Source organism: Tachyglossus aculeatus, chromosome 15 (assembly GCF_015852505.1).
Source record: "Tachyglossus aculeatus isolate mTacAcu1 chromosome 15, mTacAcu1.pri, whole genome shotgun sequence".
Lineage (NCBI taxonomy): Eukaryota > Metazoa > Chordata > Mammalia > Monotremata > Tachyglossidae > Tachyglossus > Tachyglossus aculeatus.
The window spans coordinates 2,925,767-2,952,347 of NC_052080.1; the positions used below are offsets into that span (position 1 = coordinate 2,925,767).

The 26,581-nt window shown below is 50.1% G+C and overlaps 1 protein-coding gene across 1 annotated transcript; it reads right to left on the reverse strand.

Moving 5' to 3' along the window:
* Positions 1 to 1,577: 1,577 nt before the first annotated feature.
* Positions 1,578 to 24,228, reverse strand: EIF2S3 (eukaryotic translation initiation factor 2 subunit gamma). Its single transcript, XM_038757462.1, has 12 exons — positions 24,102 to 24,228; positions 21,216 to 21,279; positions 20,691 to 20,818; positions 20,459 to 20,580; positions 15,835 to 15,929; positions 13,858 to 14,016; positions 10,399 to 10,533; positions 9,117 to 9,211; positions 8,613 to 8,757; positions 4,914 to 5,083; positions 3,487 to 3,659; positions 1,578 to 1,803 (listed from the first exon to the last, which is right to left on the reverse strand). Exons 1-12 carry the CDS (start codon positions 24,168 to 24,170, stop codon positions 1,740 to 1,742), a joined length of 1,419 nt encoding a protein of 472 aa, XP_038613390.1. The 5' UTR covers positions 24,171 to 24,228; the 3' UTR covers positions 1,578 to 1,739.
* Positions 24,229 to 26,581: the final 2,353 nt, after the last annotated feature.

A 26,581-nucleotide genomic window follows, 5' to 3' on the forward strand; every position in this document is an offset into this window, starting at 1 on the left:
ACCCATTGCAGAAGCAGTGTGGCCTTCTGTCTCTCAGGCCCCTCCTCTAATCCCGGCTCAGCCAACTGTCTGCTGTGACACCTTGGACAAGTCACTTCACTTCTCTGTGCCTCAGTTGCCTCATCTGTAAAGTGGGGATGAAGACTGTGAGCCCCACGCGGGACAGGGACAAACCTGATGGCCTTTTATCGACCCAAGCGCTTATCCGGTGCATAGTAAGAGTGAAAAAAACGTCATTAAAAACAAAAAAAGCCCAAAGACAGTCCTGGAATGGAAGGACGCTGCCTGATTGCATCAATCAGTCCATGGTATTTAGCGAGTGCTTACTGGATGAAGACCACTGTACTAAGCGCTGGGGAAAGTACACTACGACAGTAGGTACACATTCTCTGCCCACAATGCACGCAACGCTTCGGTCACACTAGCCCCTCGATAGGCCCTGGCCCTCGGAAAGGGTACCTATTGTATTCCAAGACACACGCACAGCTCGTAAGCTGTAAACTCCCCAGTAGACTTTAAGTGTGGGGTGGGCAGGAAATGCGTCTGTCGTAGTTTACTCTCCTAAGTGCTTAGTTCAGTGCCCTGCACCTAGTAAGTCCTCAATACGATTGATTGCCATTTGAATAACCGGAACAAAAATTACCACGTGAACTCTCTCCTATTCGATCTGCTGGAACTGTGGAAGATGCAAACTATTGTACTTGGGCTAAGGCCGTGATCTCTTTTAGGGGTGCTTAGACTTTTCCCTATGAAACCTTAAAAGGCAAAGATTCAAAGTTACCCCCCAAATACCCCCAAAACAAACCCACCAACAATAAAAAAACCAACGTTGACTTTTCCATTACGGTCCTCTCTCCAGGTAAATTAGCAAGCACCTTCATTGTCTGGGACTTTAAGCAATCACTGATCCTAAATCGGCCCCTCCCCAAAATCCTGATTTATCGTGTACCCACCCGGCATCTTGACTGTATATATACAGCATATTATACATATACATATATATATATATATATATATATATATATATATACACTATACATACAGACCTGTATATATGGTTGTACATATTTATTACTCTATTTATTTATTTTACTTGTACATATCTATCCTATTTATTTTATTTTGTTAGTATGTTTGGTTTTGTTCTCTGTCTCCCCCTTTTAGACTGTGAGCCCACTGTTGGGTAGGGACTGTCTCTCTACATTGCCAATTTGTACTTCCCAAGCGCTTAGTACAGTGCTCTGCACATAGTAAGCGCTCAATAAATACGATTGATGATGATGATGATGACTGCACCTGGGCTTGGCCATTAAGAAGCAAAACCAGCCCCCTTACCTTTCCACAAAACGGACATCGATCTTCAGGAAATTTCGATAGGAACTTCAAAAAGAACCCTGGGGACGGTCAAAAGAAAGGTACTTTCCCTCCTGCAACATAACACGGATTTTACGCGGCCAGCCCTCACACCACCGTGCCTGGTTATTAGGTATGGGTTTCGGATTAATTCCTGCTGCTCTCAAAACGGAAGAAAAAGCCAGAATTACTTGTTGAAGAGACTGAACAAAATGAGACATAGGTCAGACTGGTCTTCAGACAAAGTTTATTCTTCTTAGAGTTCTTTCACTGAATCTCTGCAGCCCGGGAGACTTCAGAAGCGACCCGCAAATGATGATGGATGCCGGAGCGGAAAACCGCCTGGCTTCTCTCTCTCTCTTCCCGGGGAGTCCGCTGGCCACGTTTCAGTCTTCGTCCACTGTCGGTTTGATGGTGACTCCTCTTCTTATCTGGCCCCAGCCGATGAGACTGGGAAACGAATACAAGAGATCACACAGGAACGACCGCTGGTAACGCTAGTTTTTCAGTTCGTTGGAAGCCGATGACTTCAAAGCCATTTTTTCCCGGGAGAGAAAAGTGGAGGGGAGCGGAGGTCCTATCACTTTTGATCCCCTGAATCCAGGCTCTATCATTTATAGCCAATTAAGCGCTGATTATGTGCCACTGCTTTGACGTTTCCCTCTTTTGAAGGGTGTCTAACTCACTCCTCGTAGTTGGGGAGTATTCTCTTCTCCAGAGGTTTAATGGATAGAGCCCGGGCCTGGGAATCAGAAGGACCTGGGTTCTCATCCCAGCTCTACTACATGTCTGCTGTGGGACTCTGGGTAAGTCTTTTCACTTTTCTGGGCCTCAGTTACCTCATCTGCAAAATGGGAATTAAGACTGTGAGCCCCATGTGGGACAGGGGCCGTGTCCAGCCTGATTATCTTGTGTCTACCCTAGTGCTTGGTGCAGTGCCTGGCACACAGTAAACGCTTAAATACCATTAAAAAAAAACCAAAAACAAACAACCCAACACAGCTGTTTCTGCTCAGAGGAAGTGGTTGCGTTCTTGGGAAAAAAATTTTTTTTAAATGGTATTTGTTAAGCGATTATTATGTGTCAAGCACTGGGGTAGATACAGGGTAATCAGGTTATCCCACATGGGGCTCACAGCCTTTAATCCCCATTTGATGAGGTGACTGAGGCACAGAGAAGTGAAGTGGCTTGCCCAGGGTCACACAGCACCGTGGGGGAAGCAGAGTGGCTCAGTGGAAAGAGCCCGGGCTTTGGAGTCAGAGGTTGTGGGTTCGAATCCCAGCTCCGCCAATTGACAGCTGTGTGACTTTGGGCAAGTCACTTAACTTCTCTGGGCCTCAGCTACCTCATCTGTAAGATGGGGATTAAGATTGTGAGCCCCCCCGTGGGACAACCTGATCACCATGTAACCTCCCCAGTGCTTAGAACAGTGCTTTTGCACGTAGTAAGCGCTTAATAAATGCCATCATTACAGCAGACGAGTGGAGGAGCCGGGATTCGAACCCACGCCCTCTGACCCCCAAACTCGTGCTCTTTCCACTAAGCCGTGCTGCTTCTGCAGCTTCACCTTAGGGGAAGAGTGTGGGAGAGAGGCCAGTGATTCACTGGCCACTCTGAGCTAGGGACAGGGGGGTGGTTCAAAGACAGGCTCGGATGCCCGCCTCCATTCCACTGCCCGCTTATTCTGATGTCCAGCGCTAATTCCCGGCTTCTGGCCCAACCTTTCCACGATGTCTCACGGTTACTTCGCCCTAGAACGGAAGCCCCTTTGAGGGCAGGATCTGTGCCTTCTCCCGGCCCAAGGGGGAGGATTTACTCCCCATTTCACCAGTGAGGAAACGGAGCAGTGAAGCGACTTGCCTAAGGTCACCCAGCAGGCAAGTGGGGGAGTCAGGATTAGAACCCAGGCCCCGCTGCTTCCAGACACCACCTGATGGGTTAGAGGTGCAGCAGCCTCTTGGCTTTTTCTTTTTAAACGCGCGGGGGCCGAGCGGGACGAGGTGGAGCCTTGGCTCCTCATCCTAGTGCCCGCTCTGTCTGACTGCGGCACTTCTTTTTAACGGTAATAACGGCCTCCGGTGCGGGGACCGGAGGACTCTGCCCCGGGGGCGCGGGTTCAAGGCGGGCACTTACCGCCAATGCTTCTCCACCCTGCGGCTGAGCGCGATCTTCTCTCCCACTTCGGTGCACACGGGGTTGGTGAGGACGATCTTGCCCAGATCGGCCTTGACGGCGCTGACGCGGCCGCCGGTGGACAGGGAGCCGATGTTCACCATGAGCACTTCGTTCTTGGACAGCTTTTGCACCTGGAAGACGCGGCGGCGGGGGCGGCGGCAGCGGCCGGGGTGGGGGGCCGGTCAGCGGGCGCCACCGGGGAGGGACGGGAGAGCGGACCAAGCCGCCCCCCAACCCCCGCCGGGGTCCTGCGGACGGAGGGTCCGCGGGCCGGGGAAGCCGAGCCGCGTGGGAAGATGGGTCCCCGCCATATCCCAAGGCGCCGGTCAATCCTATTTATTGAGCGCTTACTGTGTGCAGAGCGCTGTATTAAGCGCTTGGGAAACGTACAACAGAATAGTAAAATAGGCACATTCCCTGCCCACAACGAGCTCACAATTGGTAGTGGGCTCTGATGGTCACCCTCCCCACCCAAATGAAGCCTTATCGAAGGCCCAGCTCCTCCAAGGGGCCTTCCCAGACTAAGCCCTCCTTTCCTCTTCTCCATCGCTCCGACTCGCTCCTTTCATCCATCCCCCGCTCCCAGCCCCACACCGCTCACGTCCCTAACCGTCATTGATTTACTTACATTAACGTCCATCTCCCGCTCTAGACCGTCAGCTCACTGTGGGCAGGGAACGTATCTGTTCTACTGCTATGTCGTATTCCCCCTAGCACACAGTACAGTGCTCTGCACGCTGTGAGCGTTCAAATACGATTGACTGACTGCCCAGCAGCAGCAGTAGTAATAATAATAAGGATGGCACTTATTAAGCGCTATGTGCTAAGCGCTGGGGAGGTTACAAGGAGATCAGCTTGTCCCACACAGTCTTCATCCCCATTTTACAGATGAGGGAACTGAGGCACAGAGAAGTGACTTGCCCAAAGTCACACAGGTGACAATTGGCAGGGGCAGAATTCAAACCCATCACCCCCGACTCCAAAGCCCGGGCTCTTTCCACTGAGCCACGTTGCTTCTCTGGTAAAGGTATTAATGACACTAGGGGTAGCAGCAGAATTTTGGGGAAGGAATGTGTCTGCTTATTGCTCTTCTGTCCTCTCCCAAGCGCTTAGTACGGTGCTCTGCACACGGTAAACGCTCAATAAGTAAGAGTGAAGGAATGGAGACCAGTAATAGTACAGAGGCCCAGCTGGGCCGGGCCAACGAGAGCCGCCCCGGAGGCTAATGTCCAGCCCGGTCACCGAGCAGCCGCCGGCCAAACTGCGGGTCGGCCAGCTGGCCCCTCCCTCGTTCATTCAGTTGTATTTATTGAGCGCTTACTGTGTGCAGAGCACTGTGCTAAGTTTCCTCGTCTCGGACACCGCCGCCCGGACCCCGCGCTCACCTTGGCGGCCTTCTTGTCTCCTTCGGTGCGGACTCCCAGCAGCCTGCGCAGGAGGAAGTAGGAGATCTCCAGCTCGGTGAAGATTTCGGGGAGGGCGTCGACGGCCCCCAGCACCTGGCCCACCATCCGGTCCGCTCGACACAGCGTGGGGTCGATCTTCGTCCCGACCCCTACGAGGACAGGCGGGGGACCGTGTCGGCGGAGAGCGCGTGGCGAGCCCAACGCCGGCGGATCCCGCGGTGGGCCTCAGTCTCGCCCTGCTCGCCGTCGACCTCTCGCCCACTTCCCGCCTCTGTCTTGGAACACCCTTCCTTCTCTTATCTGACAAGACTATCTTTTTAGACTGTGAGCCCACTGTTGGGTAGGGACTGTCTCTATATGCTGCCAATTTGTACTTCCCAAGCGCTTAGTACAGTGCTCTGCACATAGTAAGCGCTCAATAAATACGATTGATGATGATGATGACAATGACTCTCCCCGTCTTCCAAGCCTTCCTGAAGGCCCACCTCCTCCAAGAGGCCTTCCCTGACTAAGCCCCCTCTCCCCTTCTCCCTCTCCCTTCTGTGTTGCCCTGACTTGCTCCCTTTATTCATTCCCCGTCGTCCCCCCAGCTCCACAGCACTTAGGTCCAGATCCGTAATTTATTTTATTTATATTACTCTCCCTCTAGACTGTTAGCTCACTGAGGGCACAGAATGTGTCTGTTTGTTACACTGTACTCTCCCGGGCGCTTAGTTCGGTGCTTATTTAGACTGTGAGCCCACTGTTGGGTAGGGACCGTCTCTATACGTTGCCAACTTGGACTTCCCAAGCGCTTAGTACAGTGCTCTGCACACAGTAAGCGCTCAATAAATACGATTGATGATGATGATGATGATTTAAAAATGGTTACGGGGCACTGAGCCCTATTCCAGTTCAGACCCTCTTTCGCCCGTTCTGGAATTCGGCAGGGTCTCTGACGTTTAGTTACCAATCGATGGCATTTATCGAGCACTTATTAAATTCAGAGCACTGTCCTAAGCGCCTTGGGAGAGTTCAACGGAATTAGTGGACACGTTCCCAGCCCGCGGCAAGCCTACTCTCACTTGTCCTTCCCAAGCGCTTAGCACAGTGCTCTGCACACAGTAAGCTCTCATTAAATACGATTGATGATGATGATGATGATCTCGGGGCCCCGTTCCCTCATCAGGAAAATGGGGATGAAGACAGTGAGCCCCACGAGGGAAGTTGACTGTGTCCCACCTTCTAAGTACCCCAGTGCTTAGTACAGTGCCTGCCACCTAGCAAGCGCTTTCTAAGTATCATAAAAAAATTCCTTTTACGAAGCGCTTACTGTGTGCAGAGCACTGTGCTTGGGAGAGGACAATATATAACAGAGTTGGAAGCCGCCTCCATACAGCCAATCGTATTTATTGAGTGTTTAATCTGTGCAGAGCACTGTATTCATAGCTTGGGAGACTACAATATTCCTCCCTCTATTCATCCCCACAGCACTGAGGTCCATAGCTGGCATTTATTGATTTCTAGTAATGTCTGTCTCCCCCTCTACACTCTAAATTCTTTGTGGGCAGAAAATGTGTCAGACATTTTCCTATTGTCCTCTCCCAAGCCCTCAGTACAGTGCTCTGCACACAGTAGGCGCTCAATAAGTACGATTGATTGGCCGGCTCTCTGAGGGAGGTAGAGGTGCGGGTCTTTGCTAGTATGTCTCCCAGGTTAGACTGTCAATCCCTTGAAGGCAGGAATCGTGTCCTCTAATTATTACGCGCTCCCTTAGCACAGTGCCCTGCACACAGAGGGTGCTCCAAAATACTGTTGAGTGATGGGTGCATTTCTCCGTAAACCAAGACATTCTCCTTGTGGACGGGGAATGAACGCTCTCTAAGATATTTCCCTTTCATTTATCTTCCTCTTATCTATAACTTAGTATGTCTCCCAGTTTAGACTGTCAATCCCTTGAAGGCAGGAATCGTGTCCTCTAATTATTACGCACTCCCTTAGCACAGTGCTCTGCACACAGAGGGTGCTCCAAAATACTGTTGACTGATGGACTTTTAGACTGTGAGCCCACTGTCGGGTAGGGACTGTCTCTATATGTTGCCAATTTGTACTTCCCAAGCGCTTAGTACAGTGCTCTGCACAGGAATCGTGTCCTCTAATTATTACGCGCTCCCTTAGCACAGTGCCCTGCACACAGAGGGTGCTCCAAAATACTGTTGACTGATGGACTTTTAGACTGTGAGCCCACTGTTGGGTAGGGACTGTCTCTATATGTTGCCAATTTGTACTTCCCAAGCGCTTAGTACAGTGCTCTGCACATAGTAGGTGCTCAATAAATACGATTGATGATGATGATGATGATGGGCGCATTTCTCCTTAAACCAAGACATTCTCCTTGTGGACAGGGAATGAACACTCTCTAAGATATTTCCCTTTCATTTATCTTCCTCTTATCTATAACTTAGTATGTCTCCCAGTTTAGACTGTCAATCCCTTGAAGGCAGGAATCGTGTCCTCTAATTATCACGCGCTCCCTTAGCACGGTGCTCTGCACACAGAGGGTGCTCCAAAATACTGTTGACTGATGGGTGCATTTCTCCTTAAACCAAGACATTCTCCTTGTGGACAGGACATGAACACTCTCTAAGATATTTCCCTTTAATTTATCTTCCTCTTATCTATAACTTAGTATGTCTCCCAGTTTAGACTGTCAATCCCTTGAAGGCAGGAATCGTGTCCTCTAATTATTACGCGCTCCCTTAGCACAGTGCTCTGCACACAGAGGGTGCTCCAAAATACTGTTGACTGATGGACTTTTAGACTGTGAGCCCACTGTTGGGTAGGGACTGTCTCTATATGTTGCCAATTTGTACTTCCCAAGCGCTTAGTACAGTGCTCTGCACATAGTAAGCGCTCAATAAATACAATTGATGATGATGACGATGGGTGCATTTCTCCTTAAACCAAGACATTCTCCTCGTGGACAGGGAATGAACGCTCTCTAAGATATTTCCCTTTAATTTATCTTCCTCTTATCTATAATTTAGTATGTCTCCCAGTTTAGATTGTCAATCCCTTGAAGGCAGGAATCGTGTCCTCTAATTATTACGCACTCCCTTAGCACAGTGCTCTGCACACAGTGGGTGCTCCAAAATACTGTTGACTGATGGGTGCATTTCTCCTTAAACCAAGACATTCTCCTTGTGGACAGGGAATGAACGCTCTCTAAGATATTTCCCTTTCATTTATCTTCCTCTTATCTACAATTTAGTATGTGAGAAGCAGAGTGGCTCAGTGGAAAGAGCCCGGGCTTTGGAGTCAGAGGTCAGGGGTTCCAATCCCAGCTCTGCGACTTTGGGCAAGTCACGTCACTTCTCTGGGCCTCAGTTACCTCATCTGTAAAATGGGGATTAAGACTGTGAGCCCCACGTGGGACAACCCCTCGTAACCTCCCCAGCGCTTAGAACAGTGCTCTGCACATAGTAAGCGCTTAATAAATGCCATTATTATTATTATTTGCGAGGGTTCTCTGCGAGCTTCTGGTGGCAGGGAACAACTGTCTCCCCCCTCTCCTGTCAGCTCGCTGTGGGCAGAGAACGTGTCTGTCATATCCTTCTACTGTCCCCTCCCAAGCGCTTAGTACAGTGCTCTGCACACGGTAAGCGCTCCATAAATACCATCGACCGACTGGGGACTCACCGATGAGGCCTCCCGGGGCGGCGTACTGAAGGTCGTTGTGCTCGGCGAAGAGCGACACTATCTTGGAGAAGATGGGCTTGCACATGAGCTTCCCTTCGCTGTCCTTCGAAACGATCCCGGGCCGCACTTCCAGCTCCTGGCCCACCTGAGAACCCCGACGAGAGACACCCGACGTCACTGGGCGTTCAGTACACTGCTCGGCACACAGCGGGCACTCAGTAAGCGCGATGAGATGGGCGAACGTCGCTGCCCGCCAGTCCCGGCCCACCTGCCGGTAACGGAAGGCCTGGGGCCACTCCTGTAGTATTTTACTTTCCCGAGCGCTTAGTACAGTGCTCTGCACACAAGAACAGTGCTTTGCACATAGTAAGCGCTTAATAAATGCCATAATAATAATAATAAGAGCTCAGCAAAAACGACGGAATGAACGGGCAAGATGGCTGCCCACGCAGGCCGCCTTTAAGACGGGCGGAGGGGGTGGCTCAGAAGCGAGTTGGAGCTCACCTTCAATACCCCCTTGAGGATACTACCACCGGCCACGCCACCCTTGAGGTCGTCCACTTCACAGCCGGGCTTGTTGACGTCAAAGGACCGAATGACTGAAAAGAGAAAGCACGCGCCGTGTGAGAAGCCGGCTCCTCTCCAGCTGCCGACTCAGTACGCGCCCCTTTCGGAGGCTTGACGGCTTTCACGCCGCTTAGTACAGTACCTTGCGCACAGAAAGTGATCAATAAATACGACTAAACGACTGAATCCAATGAGGCCGGATGGCACGATCCTCGTGATCCCGTCAACGATCGAAAACCAGAAACCCCGCTCAACTCATCCGCTACCTCGACTCCCCGGGCGACGTGATCTGGGGCCTGCGTTACTGCCCTTCACGGGCGATGGGTTTAGTTTGTGGACGACACCCTAGGGTGAAGATTGGTTTCTAAAGAGGCCGTGAGCCCGCTGGGTAGGGATCGTCTCCATCCGGAAAGAGCCCGGGCTTTGGAGTCGGAGGTCACGGGTTCAAATCCCGGCTCCGCCAACTGTCAGCTGGGTGACTTCTGGCAAGTCACTTCACTTCTCTGGGCCTCGGTTCCCTCATCTGTAAAACGGGGATGAAGACCGTGAGTCCCCCGTGGGACAACAGGATCACCTTGCAACCTCCCCAGCGCTTAGAACAGTGCTTTGCACATAGTAAGTGCTTAAATAAATGCCACCATCATTATTATTAGCTGTTGCCAAACTGTCCTTTCTAAGCGCTTAGTACAGTGCTCTGCACACAGTAAGAGCTCAATACAACAGGATCACCTTGTAACCTCCCCAGCGCTTAGAACAGTGCTTTGCACACAGTAAGTGCTTAAATAAATGCCACCATCATTATTATTATCTGTTGCCAAACTGTCCTTTCTAAGCGCTTAGTACAGTGCTCTGCACACAGTAAGCGCTCAATAAATACAACTGAATGAATTTCAGAAAGGGAAGACCTCGATACCCATGTAGGGCAAGGGCCGCGGTCCATCCTGATGACTTTGGGTCTACCTCGGCGCTTCAAACGGTGCTCGGCCCGGAGTAAGCGCTTAGTAAACACCGCCGTCATGACGTGCGATCGATGCGGGCGCTCGGAAAGCTCCGGACTCCCCGGTGCCCCTGCTGAAGTAGCCCACCCGGGCTCAGCCCCGTCCTCCCACCCCGTCCCACCGCCCTCCGGCCGACTAAACGCACCCAGTCGGCGGGGAGGGACTTGGGTTCGGGAAATGGGCGGCCCCGGGTCCCCCCCGCCGCTGCCGCCGCCACTCACCGATGAGCCTGGGTTCCGACGTGAAGTCCCGGAGAGGGATGGGGATCTTCTTCACGATGTACTCGCAGACCACCTCGATGTTGTACTTGAGCTGGGCGGAGATGGGGATGATGGGAGCGCCCTCGGCCACGGTTCCTGTCGGAGCCGACAACCCGCCCCGCAAGTCAGGGAGGCCCGTGGGGCGGCCGGACGCCCCCCTTTCCCCGTTTCTAGGGCCGCCCGACGAATCCCGCCGGAGGTTGAGTCGCGAGGAAACGAAGGGCAGGAGCGCACACTTCGTCTACACTGTCAGCTCGTTGGGGGCAGGGTATATGTCTGTTTACCAATCAATCTGCGCATCAGGCAGAAACTCCTCACCCTGGGCTCCAAGGCTGTCCATCCCCTGGCCCCCTCCTACCTCACCTCCCTTCTGTCCTTCTCCAGCCCAGCCCGCACCCTCCGCTCCTCCGCCGCTGATCTCCTCCCCGTACCTCGCTCTCGCCTGTCCCGCCATCGACCCCCGGCCCACGTCCTCCCCCGGGCCTGGAATGCCCCCAATCCCTCTGCCCATCCACCAAGCTCGCTCTCTTCCTCCCTTCAAGGCCCTACTGAGAGCTCACCTCCTCCAGGAGGCCTTCCCACACTCAGCCCCTTCCTTCCTCTCCCCCTCGTCCCCCTCTCCATCCCCCCCGTCTTACCTCCTTCCCTTCCCCACAGCACCTGTATATGTGTTTGTACATATTTATTACTCTATTTACTTTACTTGTACATATCTATTCTATTTATTTTATTTTGTTAGTATGTTTGGTTTTGTTCTCTGTCTCCCCCTTTTAGACTGTGAGCCCACTGTTGGGTAGGGACTGTCTCTATATGTTGCCAGCTTGGACTTCCCAAGCGCTTAGTACAGTGCTCTGCACACAGTAAGCGCTCAATAAATACAATTGATTGATTGTATTGTATTCTCCAAGTGCTCGGTACAGTGCTCTGCGCACGGTAAGCACTCGATAAATATGACTGAACGCACGAATGAATGAATGCACAAGTCGGAGGACCCGGGTTCTGACCGGCTCTGACACTGTTGTGTGACCTTGGACAAGTTGATTCCCTTCCCCGGGCCTCAGTTCCCTCATCTGGAAAATGGGGATGAAGTCCGGGAGCCCCATACGGGACCGGGATTGGGTCCAACCTGATTAGCTTGGATCTACCCCAGCATCTGTTAACAGGGCTTGACATATAGCTGGCGCTGAATACCATTATTACTACTATTATTAACCATAATAACGGTAATATTTATTTATTTTACTTGTACATATCTATTTTATTTTGTAGTATGTTTGGTTTTGTCTCCCCCTTTTAGACTGTGAGCCCACTGTTGGGGAGGGACTGTCTCTATATGTTGCCAACTTGTACTTCCCAAGCGCTTAGTACAGTGCTCTGCACACAGTAAGCGCTCAATAAATACGACTGATGATGATGATGATGATGATGATAATAATCCCGTCTCCGCCACTAGTCTGTCACGTGGGTTTGGTTATGTGACTTTGCTTCTCTGGGCCTCAGTTCCCACATCTGGAAAATGGGCATTAAGACTGTCAGCCCTATGTGGGACGGGGACTCTGTCCAACCTGATTATCCGGTCAACTGAGACCAGAAGCAACAGCCATGAGGCTGACACAGAAATCCATCCATCGTGGATATCAACTGAGTACTGATTATGCGCAGAGCAACTCCTCTGAGCCTCAGTTACCTCATCTGTAAAATGGGGATTGACTGTGATCCCCACGTGGGTCAAGGCGATCATGTTGTATCCCCCCCAGCGCTTAGAACAGTGCTTTGCATATAGTAAGCGCTTAACAAATGCATTATTATTATTATTATTATTGTACTAAGCACTTGGAACAGCACCTTTATGAAAGAATTAGGGAAAAAAACTGTATTTTGGACCAATTGCAAGAGAGGTTTTTCCAAGGACCTTAGAAATGTTTCTGAAGCCTGGGAGGTGAGGTTTCTAAAATTACGGAGATAAAAGACGGGATGGGTTGAAGAATACGCTCTCCGGGTAATTAAACTCCTTTTGTTGCAAGCCTGCACAATTACAGTCATTTAACCCACATCGTTGTACGGAGTCGTAAAAAACTCCGAAACCTTTGATGTTCAGAAAATGAGGTGACTTTGAAAAGGGGATGAGTCTCGCTCTGACTGGGCGCTGTTAAAAATTCTCCTCCCATCCCAGGGGAGAGTTTTAGTGGCTTGGCATCGGCTATTAAAGACTTACTCTCACGGGGTCTGCATCCTCTGCTAAGTCAGTCGCTTGTATTTACTGAGCGCTTACTGTGTGCAGAGCACTGTACTAAGCGCTTGGGAGAGTACAATGCAGCGATAAATGGAATTTGAGCTTCCGGTCTAGAGGACCGTTAGTCCCTGGTGCTCCGACGAGGCAGTTCCAGGTGAATCTTAGGGTAACGTAGAGGGAAGATTCTTTTGAGAAGAAGTTTGGCTTAGTGGATAGAGCTCGGGGACCGGAGTCAGAAGGACCTGGGTTCTAATCCCAGCTCCGCCAAGTCTGCTGTGTGACCTTGGGCGAGTCATTTCACTTCTCTGGGCCTCAGTTCCTTCATCGGGAAAATGGGGATAAGAGTGTGATCAACATGTGGGAAGGGGACTGTGTCTAACCTGATTACCGTGCATCGATCAATCAATCGTATTTATTGAGCGCTTACTGTGTGCAGAGCACTGTACTAAGCACTTGGGAAGTACAAGTTGGCAACATATAGAGACAGTCCCTACCCAACAGTGGGTATGTACTCCAATCAATCGTATTTATTAAGCGCTTACTGTGGGCAGAGCACTGTACTAAGCGCTTGGGAAGTACAAGTTGGCAACATATAGAGACAGGCCCTACCCAACAGTGGGCTCACAGTCTAAAAGGGGGAGACAGAGACAAAATAAAATAAATAGAATAGATATGTACAAGTAAAATAAATAGAGTAATAAATACGTACAAGCATATATACATATATACAGGTGCTGTGGGGAAGGGAAGGAGGTAAGATGGGGGGATGGAGAGGGGGACGAGGGGGAGAGGAAGGAAGGGGCTCAGTCTGCTTGGCACATAGTAAACGCTTAATAAAAACCATTTTTTTTAGTAGTAGTAGTAGTACTACTACTCTCAAACAGAAGGCAGCTGCTGCCAGGAATTTTTTTTTTTTCCAAGCCCAAAAGTGTTTGTTTCTGCAGGAGACAGGTTTGGATTTCGTGCGCCGGGAGTTTTCTATTAAAATACTCGATAGCCGAGGTGAGAACGCTTACGGCACGTAGGCTGTACGCTTGCTGCGGGCAGGGAACGTGTCTGTGTCTTGTTCTACTGTCCCCTCCCCAGCGCTGGGCATCGGACCCCGCGCACCTCAAGTGCTCGATGAATATGACCGGATGAATCAAGGAGCACGCCGCAGACCGACCGAGATGTCTCCCCGGCTTTACCTTGGACGAACGCGAGGATCTGTTCGTACTGCTCCTTGGCCTGGCTTTCTTTCACCAGGTCGATCTTATTCTGTAGAATCAGAATGTGCTTCAGCTTCATGATTTCGATGGCGGCCAGGTGCTCGGAGGTCTGCGGCTGTGGGCAAGACTCATTCCCCGCTGGTCGGAGTCGGGGGACGAGAGAGGAGGGCGGTGAGAGATCAAGACAGCGGCAAAAGATCCGATACGGACGGAGACGATCAGAAGCTGTACGTCTACTTGGAGGACGCTCCTCAGGACGCCGCTTAATAACTCGCCGAGCCCCACACCCCGATCTTCTCCCAAACAGCCGCCGTCAACCCACCCCGCAAAACACCAGCTCTAAAATCAAAGGCAAAAATGATGCCAGTCTTTTAATAATAATAATGACGGCATTTGTTAAGCACTTACTATGTGCGAAACACTGTTCTAAGCGCTGAGGGGATACAAGGTGATCAGGTTGTTCCGTGTGGGGCTCACAGTCTTAATCCCCATTTTACAGATGAGGTAGCTGAGGCGCAGAGAAGTGGCTTGCCCATGGTCACACAGCTGACAAGTGGCAGAGCCGGGATTCGAATCCATGACCTCTGACTCCCAAGCCACTGAGCCACGCTAATAGTATTTGCTAAGCGCTCACCCTCTGTCAAGCACTGTTCTAAGTGCTTGGGGCGGACACAAGCTAATCCAGTTGGACACAGTCCCTGTCGCCCCTGGGGCTCCCATCATCATCATCATCAATTGTATTTATTGAGCGCTTACTATGTGCAGAGCACTGTACTAAGTGCTTGGGAAGTACAAATTGGCAACATATACAGTCCCTATCCAACAGTGGGCTCACAGTCTAAAGGGGGAGACAGAGAACCAAACCAAACATACTAACAAAATAAAATAAATAGAATAGATCCCAGCCTTAACCTCCATTTTCCACAGGTAACCGAGGCCCAGAGGAGTGACGTGACTCGCCCAAGGTCCCGCAACGGACAAGTGGCAGAGCTGGGATTAGAACCCAGGCCCTCGTGACTCCCGGGCCTGAAAACAATCACTCAGACTGTTGTGCCCCGGTGATTTTAGGGCTTTATCGCCTCTCGGCTTGTCGGCGAAATGATCGCACGTCATCTGTGTCACTCAGACGGCTCGACGCTTCTTCTCAAAATCCGAGATCCTCCCGAACGGAGAGCGGCGGGGCCTCTCGCTTATCATCACCGAGTTGTGGCTTCCTTCGTGCGCGGTGCCCAGCCTAACGCCCACGCTCGGGAAGAGGGCGGGAAAACCACCTTCCGAGATCTTTTAGACTGTGGGCCCACTGTTGGGTAGGGACTGTCTCTATATGTTGCCAATTTGTACTTCCCAAGCGCTTAGTACAGTGCTCTGCACATAGTAAGCGCTCAATAAATACGATTGATGATGATGATGACTGAGCCCGGTACTGGCACCAAAGAGCACCGTGGCCCACTGGCTATAGCCCGAGTCCTAATCCTGGCTTCGCCACTTGTCTGCTGGGTGACGTTGGGCACCTCACTTTAATCAATCAATCAATCAATCGTATTTACTAAGCCCTTACTATGTGCAGAACACTGTACTAAGTGCTTGGGAAATACAAGTTGGCAACATATAGAGACGGTCCCTACCCAACAGTGGGCTCACAGTCTAGAAGGGGGACTTTACTTCTCTGGGCCTCGGTTACTTCACCTGTAAAATGGGGATTAAGTCTGTGAGCCCCTTATGGGACGAAGACTGTGCCTAACCTGAGTACTTTCTATATACCCCAGCGCTTAGAAGAGTGCATGGCACAGTTAGTGCTTAACAAATACCACAAAAAATAACAAAAAACCACAACCCCCACCCCCCACCAACTATCAAAAAACCCCACAAAATCCTAAAGTGGGTTGCTTTGTGTTTGTGTTGTGTTTGTGTCAACTTCAACTTCTCCGAATCCCCTGCTCCCACCGCCACCGTTACCTATCAAAAGCAGAGCGGCGTCCATGACGGCGGCCCCGTTGAGCATGGTCGCCATCAAGATGTCGTGGCCGGGACAGTCCACGAAGGAGACGTGCCTGGGAAGCACAGAGGAATAATAATAATAATAATAATAATAATAACAATAATAATAATGGCATTTTATTAAGCGCTTACTATGAGCAAAGCACTGTTCTAAGCGCTGGGGAGGTTACAAGGTGATCATGTGGTCCCACGGGGGGCTCACAGTCTTCATCCCCATTTTCCAGAGGAGGTAACTGAGGCCCAGAGAAGTTAAGTGACTTGCCCAAAGTCACACAGCTGACAGTGGGCGGAGCCGGGATTTGAACCCATGACGTCTGACTCCGAAGCCCGGGCTCTTTCCATTGAGCCACGCTGCTTCCCCTAGGAAGACCATCATGATGAGGAAGACCATCAGTGACCGCCCACGGCTCCAGCCTCGACCCCGTCCCACAGACCCCCTCGTCTCTCGGCTCCTTGCGCGCCTCCCCCTATAATATGATGGCATTTATAAAGCGCTTACTATGCGCAAAGCGCTGTTCTAAGCGCTGGGGAGGTTACAAGGTGATCAGGTTGTCCCACGGGGGGCTCACAGTCTTAATCCCCGTTTTACAGATGAGGCTCAGAGAAGTGAAGTGACTTGCCCAAAGTCATGCAGCTGACAAGTGGCGGAGCCGGGATTTGAACCCGTGACCTCTGACTCCAAAGCCCGGGCTCTTTCCACTGAGCCACGCTGCTAGAGTTTAGCACGGTGCCCAGCCCACGGTGAGCGCTCAGTAAGTAATGGAGATTGATTCGTTTATAACCAGGAAAGGTGCTGGCCACCTTACTGTCCCCTCTAGGCTGCAAGCTCGTTGTGGGCAGGGAACGTGTCTGTTTGTCGTTGTATCGGACTCTCTTGAACAGGAGTTTTTATTTATTTATTTTACTTGTACATAGCTATTCTATTTATTTTATTTTGTTAGTATGCTTGGTTTTGTTCTCCGTCTCCCCCTTCTAGACTGTGAGCCCACTGTTGGGTAGGGACTGTCTCTATATGTTGCCTATTTGTACTTCCCAAGCGCTTAGTACAGTGCTCTGCACATAGTAAGCGCTCAATAAATACGATTGATGATGAGTACAGTGCTCTGTACACAGTAAATGCTCACTAAATATTACTGACTGCCTAGTGAGCCCTCCAAAAGCAGGACTAGCTAGGTGGGGAAGTGGAACCAACCTATCTTCTGCCAACCTGCATCTCATTTGATTCGGAGCCTCGTGGGGTGGGAAGAAACGGTTTTGCATCTGCCCCGGATAAGGCGGTGAAGACTAAAGTCTGATTTCCGAACGGCGAATTCTAAGAGACCGCGGCCCTCACGCTGCAAGCGAGCCACTCGGCCAACCCTAATTAATAATAATAATGATAATAGTAATAATGATGGCATTTATTAAGCACTTACTATGTGCAAAGCACCGGGGAGTTTACAAGGTGAGCAGGTTGTCCCATGGGGGGGGCTCCCAGTCTTAATCCCCATTTTGCAGATGAGGGAACTGAGGCCCGGAGAAGGGAAGTGACTTTGCCCAAAATCACCCAGCTGACAATTGGCAGAGCCGGGATTTGAACCCATGACCTCTGACTCCAAAGTCCGGGCTCTTTCCACTGAGCCGCACCGCTTCTCCAATTAACTAATCATGGTATTTGTTAAGAGCTTCCTCTGGGCCAGGCACTGTACTAAGTGCTGGGGCGGGGACAAGCAAATCAGGTTAGACACGGTCCCTGTCCCATGTGGGGCTCGCGGTCTCGATCCCCATTTTACAGATGGGGAAACCGAGGAACAGAGGAGTAAGGTGACTTGCCCGAGGTCGCCCAGCAGCCAAGTGGTGGAGCCAGGATTAGAACCCATGGCATGTGCTCTATCCACGATGGCACGCTGGTTCTGTACTTTGCGCAGTCAATCAATCAATCAATCGTATTTATTGAGCGCTTACTATGTGCAGAGCACTGTACTAAGCGCTTGGGAAGTACAAATTGGCAACATATAGAGACAGTCCCTACCCAACATCGGGCTCACAGTCTTAGTCCACTCTACTAAGCGCTTGGGAGAGGACAACACAACAATGGACGGATTACCTGCCCACAACGAGCTTACACCTTACGGTGGGAGACAGACAATAATTTCAACAGATATTTAGATATTTCCTTAAATTACGGGGAATAAATGACCGTATTATAGAACAAGCAAACGCACCTTGCTCTAAAATACGACCTGAAGCCAAATATCTGTTTGTAAGAGATGCTGGGGATGGAATGCTTTTCACCAAGGACGGTACTTTCGACTGAAGAGGTGTATACTGGGGGAAAAAAAATGATAACTCGGTCTTTACGTATCTGTGATTACAGATCTGTGATTTTTCCTTTATATTCACGTCTGCCTCCCCGTCGAGTCTCAAAACTCGCTGTGGGCAGGGATTGTGTCTGTTCTATTTTACGCCGTAATCTCCCAAGCACTCAGTGCAGCGGCTCTGCCACTTGTCTGCTGGGTGACCTTGGGTATGTCACTTCATTTCTTCGGGCTTCAGTTCCCTCATCCGGAAAATGGGGATTAAAACCGTGAGCTCCACGTGGGATAGGGACTGGGTCCAACTTTGATCTACCCCAGCGTTCGGAACAGTGCTTGGAACACAGTAAGCGCTTAACAAATCTGATTATTATTATGATTACGGTGTTTTCTGCACACCGTAAGCACTCGATAGCCCTCGTAGACTGTGAACCCGTTGTTGGGTAGAGACCGTCTCTATATGTTGCCGACTTGAACTCCCCAAGCGCTTAGTACAGTGCTCTGCACCCAGTAAGCGCTCAATAAATACGACTGAATGAATGAATGAACACGACTGATGGGTTTGAGGGGCTTTCAGTCGTTTCAACGGCGAGTTCGGATCATCACAAAGGTCATTGCCGCACGGTAAATAGGTGACCGTAACTGGTGCTTAGGACTTGTTACTATTTCACCTGAATGCAGTGAAATTGCTTAACCAAAGCAGTTTCCATTTTCTCTCCTTTTGGCCACGACATAGGAAGTCGTCGTCACATAAACGGGCTAAAGATCTGTGCCCCGATTGCTTCTCTAAGTTCCCTGCTTTCTACACTGTAAGCTGGTTGTGGGCAGCGAACATTTCTATCACCTGTTATAGGCTCCTCTATCACCTGTTGTACCCTCCCAAGAGCTCAGCACAGTGCTCTGCACACCGTAAGCGCTCAATAAACACCATTCACTGATTGATCTCCCCAATTCTGGGCCCCATGTGGGACAGGCACAGAGAAGTGAAGCCCCTTCCTTCCTCTCCCCCTCGTCCCCCTCTCCATCCCCCCCATCTTACCTCCTTCCCTTCCCCACAGCACCTGTATATATGTATATATGTTTGTACATATTTTTTACTCTATTTTGCTTGTACATATCTATTCTATGTATTTTATTTTGTTAGTATGTTTGGTTTTGTTCTCTGTCTCCCCCTTTTAGACTGTGAGCCCACTGTTGGGTAGGGACTGTCTCTATATGTCGCCATCTTGTACTTTCCAAGCGCTTAGTACAGTGCTCGGCACACAGTAAGCGCTCCATAAATACACGATTGATGATGATGAGGTAGGGGGCTGGTCTCTTTGTCTTGTATCCATCCCAATGCTTAGCACAAAGTACGCACTTTACTCGGGCCTGAAGCAACTGAGGAAGCTCCAGGGGGAAAACGAGATACAGGGACGAGTCAACTGGGCAGCCCGGTTTGCACGTGACATTTTTATACACACAAATCAAAGTAGAACATAACCTATTTAGATGCTGGCGACGCTCATTTACGCCCACAGACCCAGGACGCTCTGTAGACTGTAAGCTTCTAGAGGGCGGGGATCGTTGTGTTGGGTCATACTCTCCCAAGAGTTTAGCACAGTGCTCTGCACAAAGGAAATGCTCCATAAACATCGCCGGTGGAGGTGATGCATTTGTACATTGCTTCTCAGGCAGGGCAGGGGATTGTGTCCCATTTCATAACCCTTTACCTACGCCAGCGCTGAGCATATGGAAAACGCTTAATAAACGCTTTAATTATAATTATTAAAGCAGGGTGGTGACGGCCCTGAAGGAGGGGAATAATCCCTGGAGAGTATGGCATTTTCACAACTTCACTTGGAAATGTACTCATTCAAGGCTATAATAACCATAATCGAACCTGATCTAAGCATCCGACCTAGAAAGTTCCCAAGAACAAGGTACTTTCGGGGAACTTCCTGAATTTCTACGCACTTAATATTTCCGCTCTCCTAGTTGGACATTGCCAGGATACAGCTATTTAACCACCGTCAGTCGATGGTATTTATTGAACGCTTACCGGGAGCGGAGCACTTTTCCCAGCGCTTGGGAGAGTACAATAGAACCACAAAACAGACACATTCCCTACCTACAACGAGCTTCCCGTCTAGAAGGGGAGACAGACGTTAATACCTGTAATAATAAATCGGCCACTAAAAAGGTCAGAGCGGATACTGTTCATCAGAAGGCAATATTTTCCCACCAGGCCCAGGAAAACGGTTGATCCTAAGAAGACGGAAGACGCGTTAGGAGATCCAAGCGCTCACCTGACTAGCTTGAAGTTCCCTTTGGTCCCTGGAATGTCCGTGGGAAATTCGTCGGGGGTGCTACTGCCGCAGGACCGGTAACATTCTGGCCTGGAGCAACTGGGATCGTCCAGTTGGTAGATCTAAAAGTTTCGGGGGAGGAGGAGGAAAAGAGGCTGGGGTCAGCTGCCGTCCGGGCCCGGGGAGTGCAAAAAGCGAAGCTCCGCGTTGAGACCCACGATAGACGACTTACCTTGGCATTAGCATAGCCCAACTTGATGGTGATGTTTCTTTCCAGCTCATTCTTGAACCGGACGGTGTGCACTCCCGAGATGGCCTTTACGACTGTCGATTTGCCGTGAGCCACGTGCCCAATTGTACCTAGGCGAGAACGGGTCACACATGTTAGAGTCATGTCCCTCTGCCACAGCAGACGGGGTTACCCAGAGCCCCCCCAACCCACTGGGACAGGTCGAATGACAACAACAAAAACTGGCTTTTGTAAAGTGCTTACTACGTGCCAGGCACTGTACTAAGCACTGGAGTAGATACAAAGTACTCGGGCTGGACACGGTCCCTGTCCCAGGTGGGGCTCACCATCTTAATCCCCATTTTACAGATGAGGTAACAGGCCCAGAGAAGTGAAGTGACTTGCCCCAAGTCACACAGCAGAGAGGTGGCGGAACCGGGATTAGAACCCACATCCTGTCTCCCAAGCCCAGGCTCTTGCCACTCTGTCATGCTGCTTCTCTGAGCGGTGGGGCTTGCTTGACTTTACCTATGTTAATTGTGGCTTGCCTGCTGATGACTTCGTGGGAAAGAGGCGTCAACTGGGTAACATCCTGTGGGAGAAACACTCAGGAACTCAATCAATCAATCATCCAACCCCTGGCCCACATCCTACCTCTGCCCTGGAATGCCCTCCCTCCTCAAATCCGCCAGACACGACTCTCCCCCCGCATCAAAGCCTTACTGAAGGCACGTCTCCTCCAGGAGGCCTTCCCAGACTAAGCCCCCCTTTTCATCTCCCACTCCTTTCCACATCACCCTGACTTGCTCCATTCGCTCTTCCCCGCTCTCCCCTCCCCACAGCAATTTTATATATGTCTGTCATTTTATTTATTTACATTGATGCCTGTTTACTCGCACTGACATCTGTGTCTCCCTCTCTAGACTGTGAGTTTGGTGCAGGCAGGGATTGTCTCTATTGCTGCAATGTACTTTCCCAAGTGCTTAATACAGTGCTCTGCCCGCAGTAAGCGCTCAATAAATACAAACTGAATGAATGAATGTTGAGGAGCATACTATGTGCACAGAGCACTGGAGAAAGTGTTCCCATCACCATCTTGTCTGGAAAAGCCTCAGCCCCACCACCCAACTACTTGAGGAGCATACTACGTGCAGAGGGCACTGTAGAAAGCGTTCCCATCACCGTCTTGTCTGGAAAAGCCTCAGCCCCACCAATCAATCAACCGTATTTATTGAGCGCTTACTGTGTGCACAGCACTGTACTAAGCGCTTGGGAAGTCCAAGTTGGCAACATATAGAGACGGTCCCTACCCAACAGTGGGCTCACAGTCTAGAAGGGGGAGACAGGGAACAAAACCAAACATATTAACATAATAAAATAAACAGAATAGATATGTACAAGTAAAATAAATAGAGTAATAAATATGTACAAACACATATACAGGTGCTGTGGGGAAGGGAAGGTGGTAAGGCGGGGGGATGGAGAGGGGGAGGAAGGAGGGGGCTCAGTCTGGGAAGGCCTCCTGGAGGAGGTGAGCTCTCAGTAGGGCCTTGAAGGGAGGCCCTATATATACTCTCCCTCTGACTGGTGGGGGGGATGCAAGCGCTTAGCCCAGTGCTTTGCACACAGTAAGCGCTTCAGTAAAGAGGATTGAGTGAATGGTCCGTCTCGGCCGCCACCAGGGGGCGCCGTCGCGCCGGACGGAATGACTGGTGTGGCTCGGTCGCCACCAGGGGGCGCCGTCGCGCCGGGGGCAGCAGATTGAATGGATGGTGCGGCTCGGCCGCCACCAGGGGGCGCCGTCGCGCCGGACTGAATGACTGTCGCGGCGCGGCCGCCACCAGGGGGCGCCGTCGCGCCAGGGGGTCGCGGGCAGCAGATTGAATGGATGGTGCGGCTCAGCCGCCTCCAGGGGGCGCCGTCGCGCCGGATTATTATTAATAATAATAATGGCATTTATTAAGCAATTATTATGTGCAAAGCACTGTTCTAAGCGCTGGGGAGGTTACAAGGTGACCAGGTTGTCCCACATGGGGCTCAAGGTCTTAACCCCCATTTTACAGATGAGGGAACTGAGGCCCAGAGAAGTGAAGTGACTGGCCCAAAGCCACACGGCTGACAGGTGGCGGAGCCGGGATTGACTGGCCGGTGCGGCTCGGCCGCCACCAGGGGGCGCCGGGGTCGCGGGCGGCGGATTGAATGGATGGTGCAGCTCGGCCGCCACCAGGGGGCGCCGCCGCGCCGGGGGGTGGGTGGCGGGCGTCCGATTCAATGGATGCCAAGCTCCGCCCTTTCCTCTCCATCCCAACCGCTCCCCTGCTCATTCAAGCTCTCCTCCTAACCCGTCTGGACTACTGCATCAGCCTTCTCTCTGATCTCCCATCCTCGTGTCTCTCCCCACTTCAATCCATACTTCATTCTGCTGCCCGGATTATCTTTGTCCAGAAACGCTCTGGGCATGTTACTCCCCTCCTCAAAAATCTCCAGTGGCTGCCAATCAACCTGCGCATCAGGCAGAAACTCCTCACCCTGGGCTTCAAGGCTGTCCATCCATCCCCTCGCCCCCTCCTACCTCCCCTCCCTTCTCTCCTTCTCCAGCCCGGCCCGCACCCTCCGCCGCTCATCTCCTCACTGTTAGGCCTCGTTCTCGCCCGTCCCGCCATCGACCCCCAGCCCACGTCATCTCCTGGGCCCGGAATGCCCCCAATCCCTCTGCCCCTCCGCCAAGCTCGCTCTCTTCCTCCCTTCAAGTCCCTACTGAGAGCTCACCTCCTCCAGGAGGCCTTCCCACACTGAGCCCCTTCCTTCCTCTCCCCCTCGTCCCCCCCTCCATCCCCCCGTCTTACCTCCTTCCCTTCCCCACAGCACCTGTATATATGTATATATGTTTGTGCATATTTATTACTCTATTTATTTTCCTTGTACATATCATCATCAATCGTATTTACTGAGCGCTTACTATGTGCAGAGCACTGTACTAAGCGCTTGGGAAGTACAAGTTGGCAACATCTAGAGACAGTCCCTACCTAACAGTGGGCTCACAGTCTAAATATCTATTTATTTTGTTAGTATGTTTGGTTTTGTTCTCTGTCTCCCCCTTTTAGACTGTGAGCCCACTGTTGGGTAGGGACTGTCTCTAGATGTTGCCGACTTGGACTTCCCAAGCGCTTAGTACAGTGCTCTGCACACAGTAAGCGCTCAATAAATACGATTGATGATGATGACTGAATGACTGGGGCGGCTCGGCCGCCACCAGAGGGCGCCGTGGCGCCGCGTGCTCGGCCCCGCTCGGCGCATGCGCGCTCGGCCCGGGACTCCCTGCCTCAGTCCCCACTTTGGTCCCCCCCATGCCGACGGCGGGGGTCCCTTCCCCCTCTTCCTCCCCTTCCTCCTCCCGCCCGGCTCCGGCCTCACCAGGGTGGTGAGATCCTGACGAGAGAGGTGCGGCTGCCCCAGAGTCACTCCCGCCTCGTCGCCCGCCATGTCGGCCGAGAGGAAGTGAGGCGGCCCGCCGGCTGTCACGGGCGGCACGCGCTGTGCAGGCGGCGCGCGGGGCAGCCCGGGAAAAGGACCCGACGCTGAGGCTGACGCAACCGCCCGCGCGCCAGGGCGCTGACGTCACTTCCGCTTCTGGCCCCGCCTATTGGCCCCGCCTATTGGCCCCGCCTATTGGCCCCGCCTATTGGCCCCGCCTATTGGCCCCGCCTATTGGCCCCGCCTATTGGCCCCGCCTATTGGCCCCGCCTATTGGCCCCGCCCCTTTTCCTCAATAACTTTATTGACAAGCTGAGCGCTCCACACGCAGACAGACGGCTTCCCTGGCCCCCGTTTTTTTCTTTAAAAAAAAAAAGTGGCATCTGTTATTCATTCATTCATTCGTATTTATTCATTCAATCGTATTCATTGAGCGCTTGCTGCGTGCAGAGCACTGTTTGAGCGCTTAGTCCAGTGCCCTGCACACCGTAGGCGCCCAATAAGTACGATTGATTGATTGATTAGTGCTTGGCACCTAGTAAGCGCTTAATAAATAATAATGATGATAGCAATTTTTGATCAGTGCTTGGCACCTAGTCAGCGCTTAATAAATAATCATGATGATAGCAATTTTTGATTAGTGCTGGGCACATAGTCGGCGCTTAATAAATAATAATGATGATAGCAATTTTTGATTAGTGCTTGGCACATAGCACTTAATAAATAATAATGATGATAGCAATTCTTGATCAGTGCTTGGCACCTAGTCAGCGCTTAATAAATAATAATGATGATAGCAATTTTTGATTAGTGCTTGGCACCTAGTCAGCGCTTAATAAATAATAATGATAGCAATTTTTGATTAGTGCTTGGCACATAGTCAGCGCTTAATAAATAATAATGATGATAGCAATTTTTGATTAGTGCTTGGCACCTAGTCAGCGCTTAATAAATAATGATGATGATAGCAATTTTTGATTAGTGCTTGGCACCTAGTCAGCGCTTAATAAATAATAATGATGATAGCAATTTTTGATTAGTGCTGGGCACATAGTAAGCGCTTAATAAATAATAATGATGATAGCAATTTTTGATTAGTGCTGGGCACATAGTAAGCGCTTAATAAATAATAACGATGATAGCATTTAAATGCGCTTAATAAATAATAATAATAAATAAATAATAATACTATGTGCCAAGCACTGATAGCATTTAAATGCTATCATCGTTATTATTTATTAAGCGCTTACTATGTGCCCAGCACTAATCAATCAAGCGTATTTATTGAGCACCTACGGTGTGCACAGCACTTAATAAATAATAATGATGATAGCAATTTTTGACTAGTGCTTGGCACATAGTCAGCGCTTAATAAATAATGATGATGATAGCAATTTTTGATCAGTGCTTGGCACATAGTAAGCGCTTAATAAATAATAATGATGATAGCAATTTTTGACTAGTGCTTGGCACCTAGTCAGCGCTTAATAAATAATAATGATGATAGCAATTTTTGACTAGTGCTTGGCACCTAGTCAGCGCTTAATAAATAATAATGATGATAGCAATTTTTGATTAGTGCTTGGCACCTAGTCAGCGCTTAATAAATAATAATGATGATAGCAATTTTTGATTAGTGCTTGGCACATAGCGCTTAATAAATAATAATGATGATAGCAATTTTTGATTAGTGCTTGGCACCTAGTAAGCGCTTAATAAATAATAATGATAGCAATTTTTGATTAGTGCTTGGCACATAGCGCTTAATAAATAATAATGATGATAGCAATTTTTGATTAGTGCTTGGCACCTAGTAAGCGCTTAATAAATAATAATGATAGCAATTTTTGACTAGTGCTTGGCACATAGTCAGCGCTTAATAAATAATAATGATAACAATTTTTGATTAGTGCTTGGCACATAGCGCTTAATAAATAATAATGATGACAGCAATTTTTGACTAGTGCTTGGCACATAGCGCTTAATAAATAATAATGATGATAGCAATTTTTGATTAGTGCTTGGCACCTAGTCAGCGCTTAATAAATAATAATGATGATAGCAATTTTTGACTAGTGCTTGGCACATAGTCAGCGCTTAATAAATAATAATGATGATAGCAATTTTTGATTAGTGCTTGGCACATAGTAAGCGCTTAATAAATAATAATGATGATAGCAATTTTTGATTAGTGCTTGGCACATAGTAAGCGCTTAATAAATAATAACGATGATAGCATTTTAATGTCATCGTTATTATTTATTAAGCGCTTACTATGTGCCAAGCACTAATCAGTCAAGCGTATTTATTGAGCGCTTACTGTGTGCAGAGCACTTAATAAATAATAATGATGATAGCAATTTTTGACTAGTGCTTGGCACATAGTAAGCGCTTAATAAATAATAATGATGATAGCAATT

What these genes read in the sequence shown, in the direction of transcription:
- EIF2S3 (XM_038757462.1), bottom strand. Translation starts at nt 24,170, where the DNA reads ATGGCGGGCGACGAGGCGGGAGTGACTCTGGGGCAGCCGCACCTCTCT. An exon ending in GCAAGCCACAATTAACATAG is followed by an intron (nt 20,819 to 21,215) that starts GTAAAGTCAAGC and finishes GTTCTCGCCTAG; the next exon opens with GTACAATTGGGCACGTGGCT. An exon ending in AGGGTGGAGAAGCATTGGCG is followed by an intron (nt 1,804 to 3,486) that starts GTAAGTGCCCGC and finishes TTCGTTTCCCAG; the next exon opens with TCTCATCGGCTGGGGCCAGA.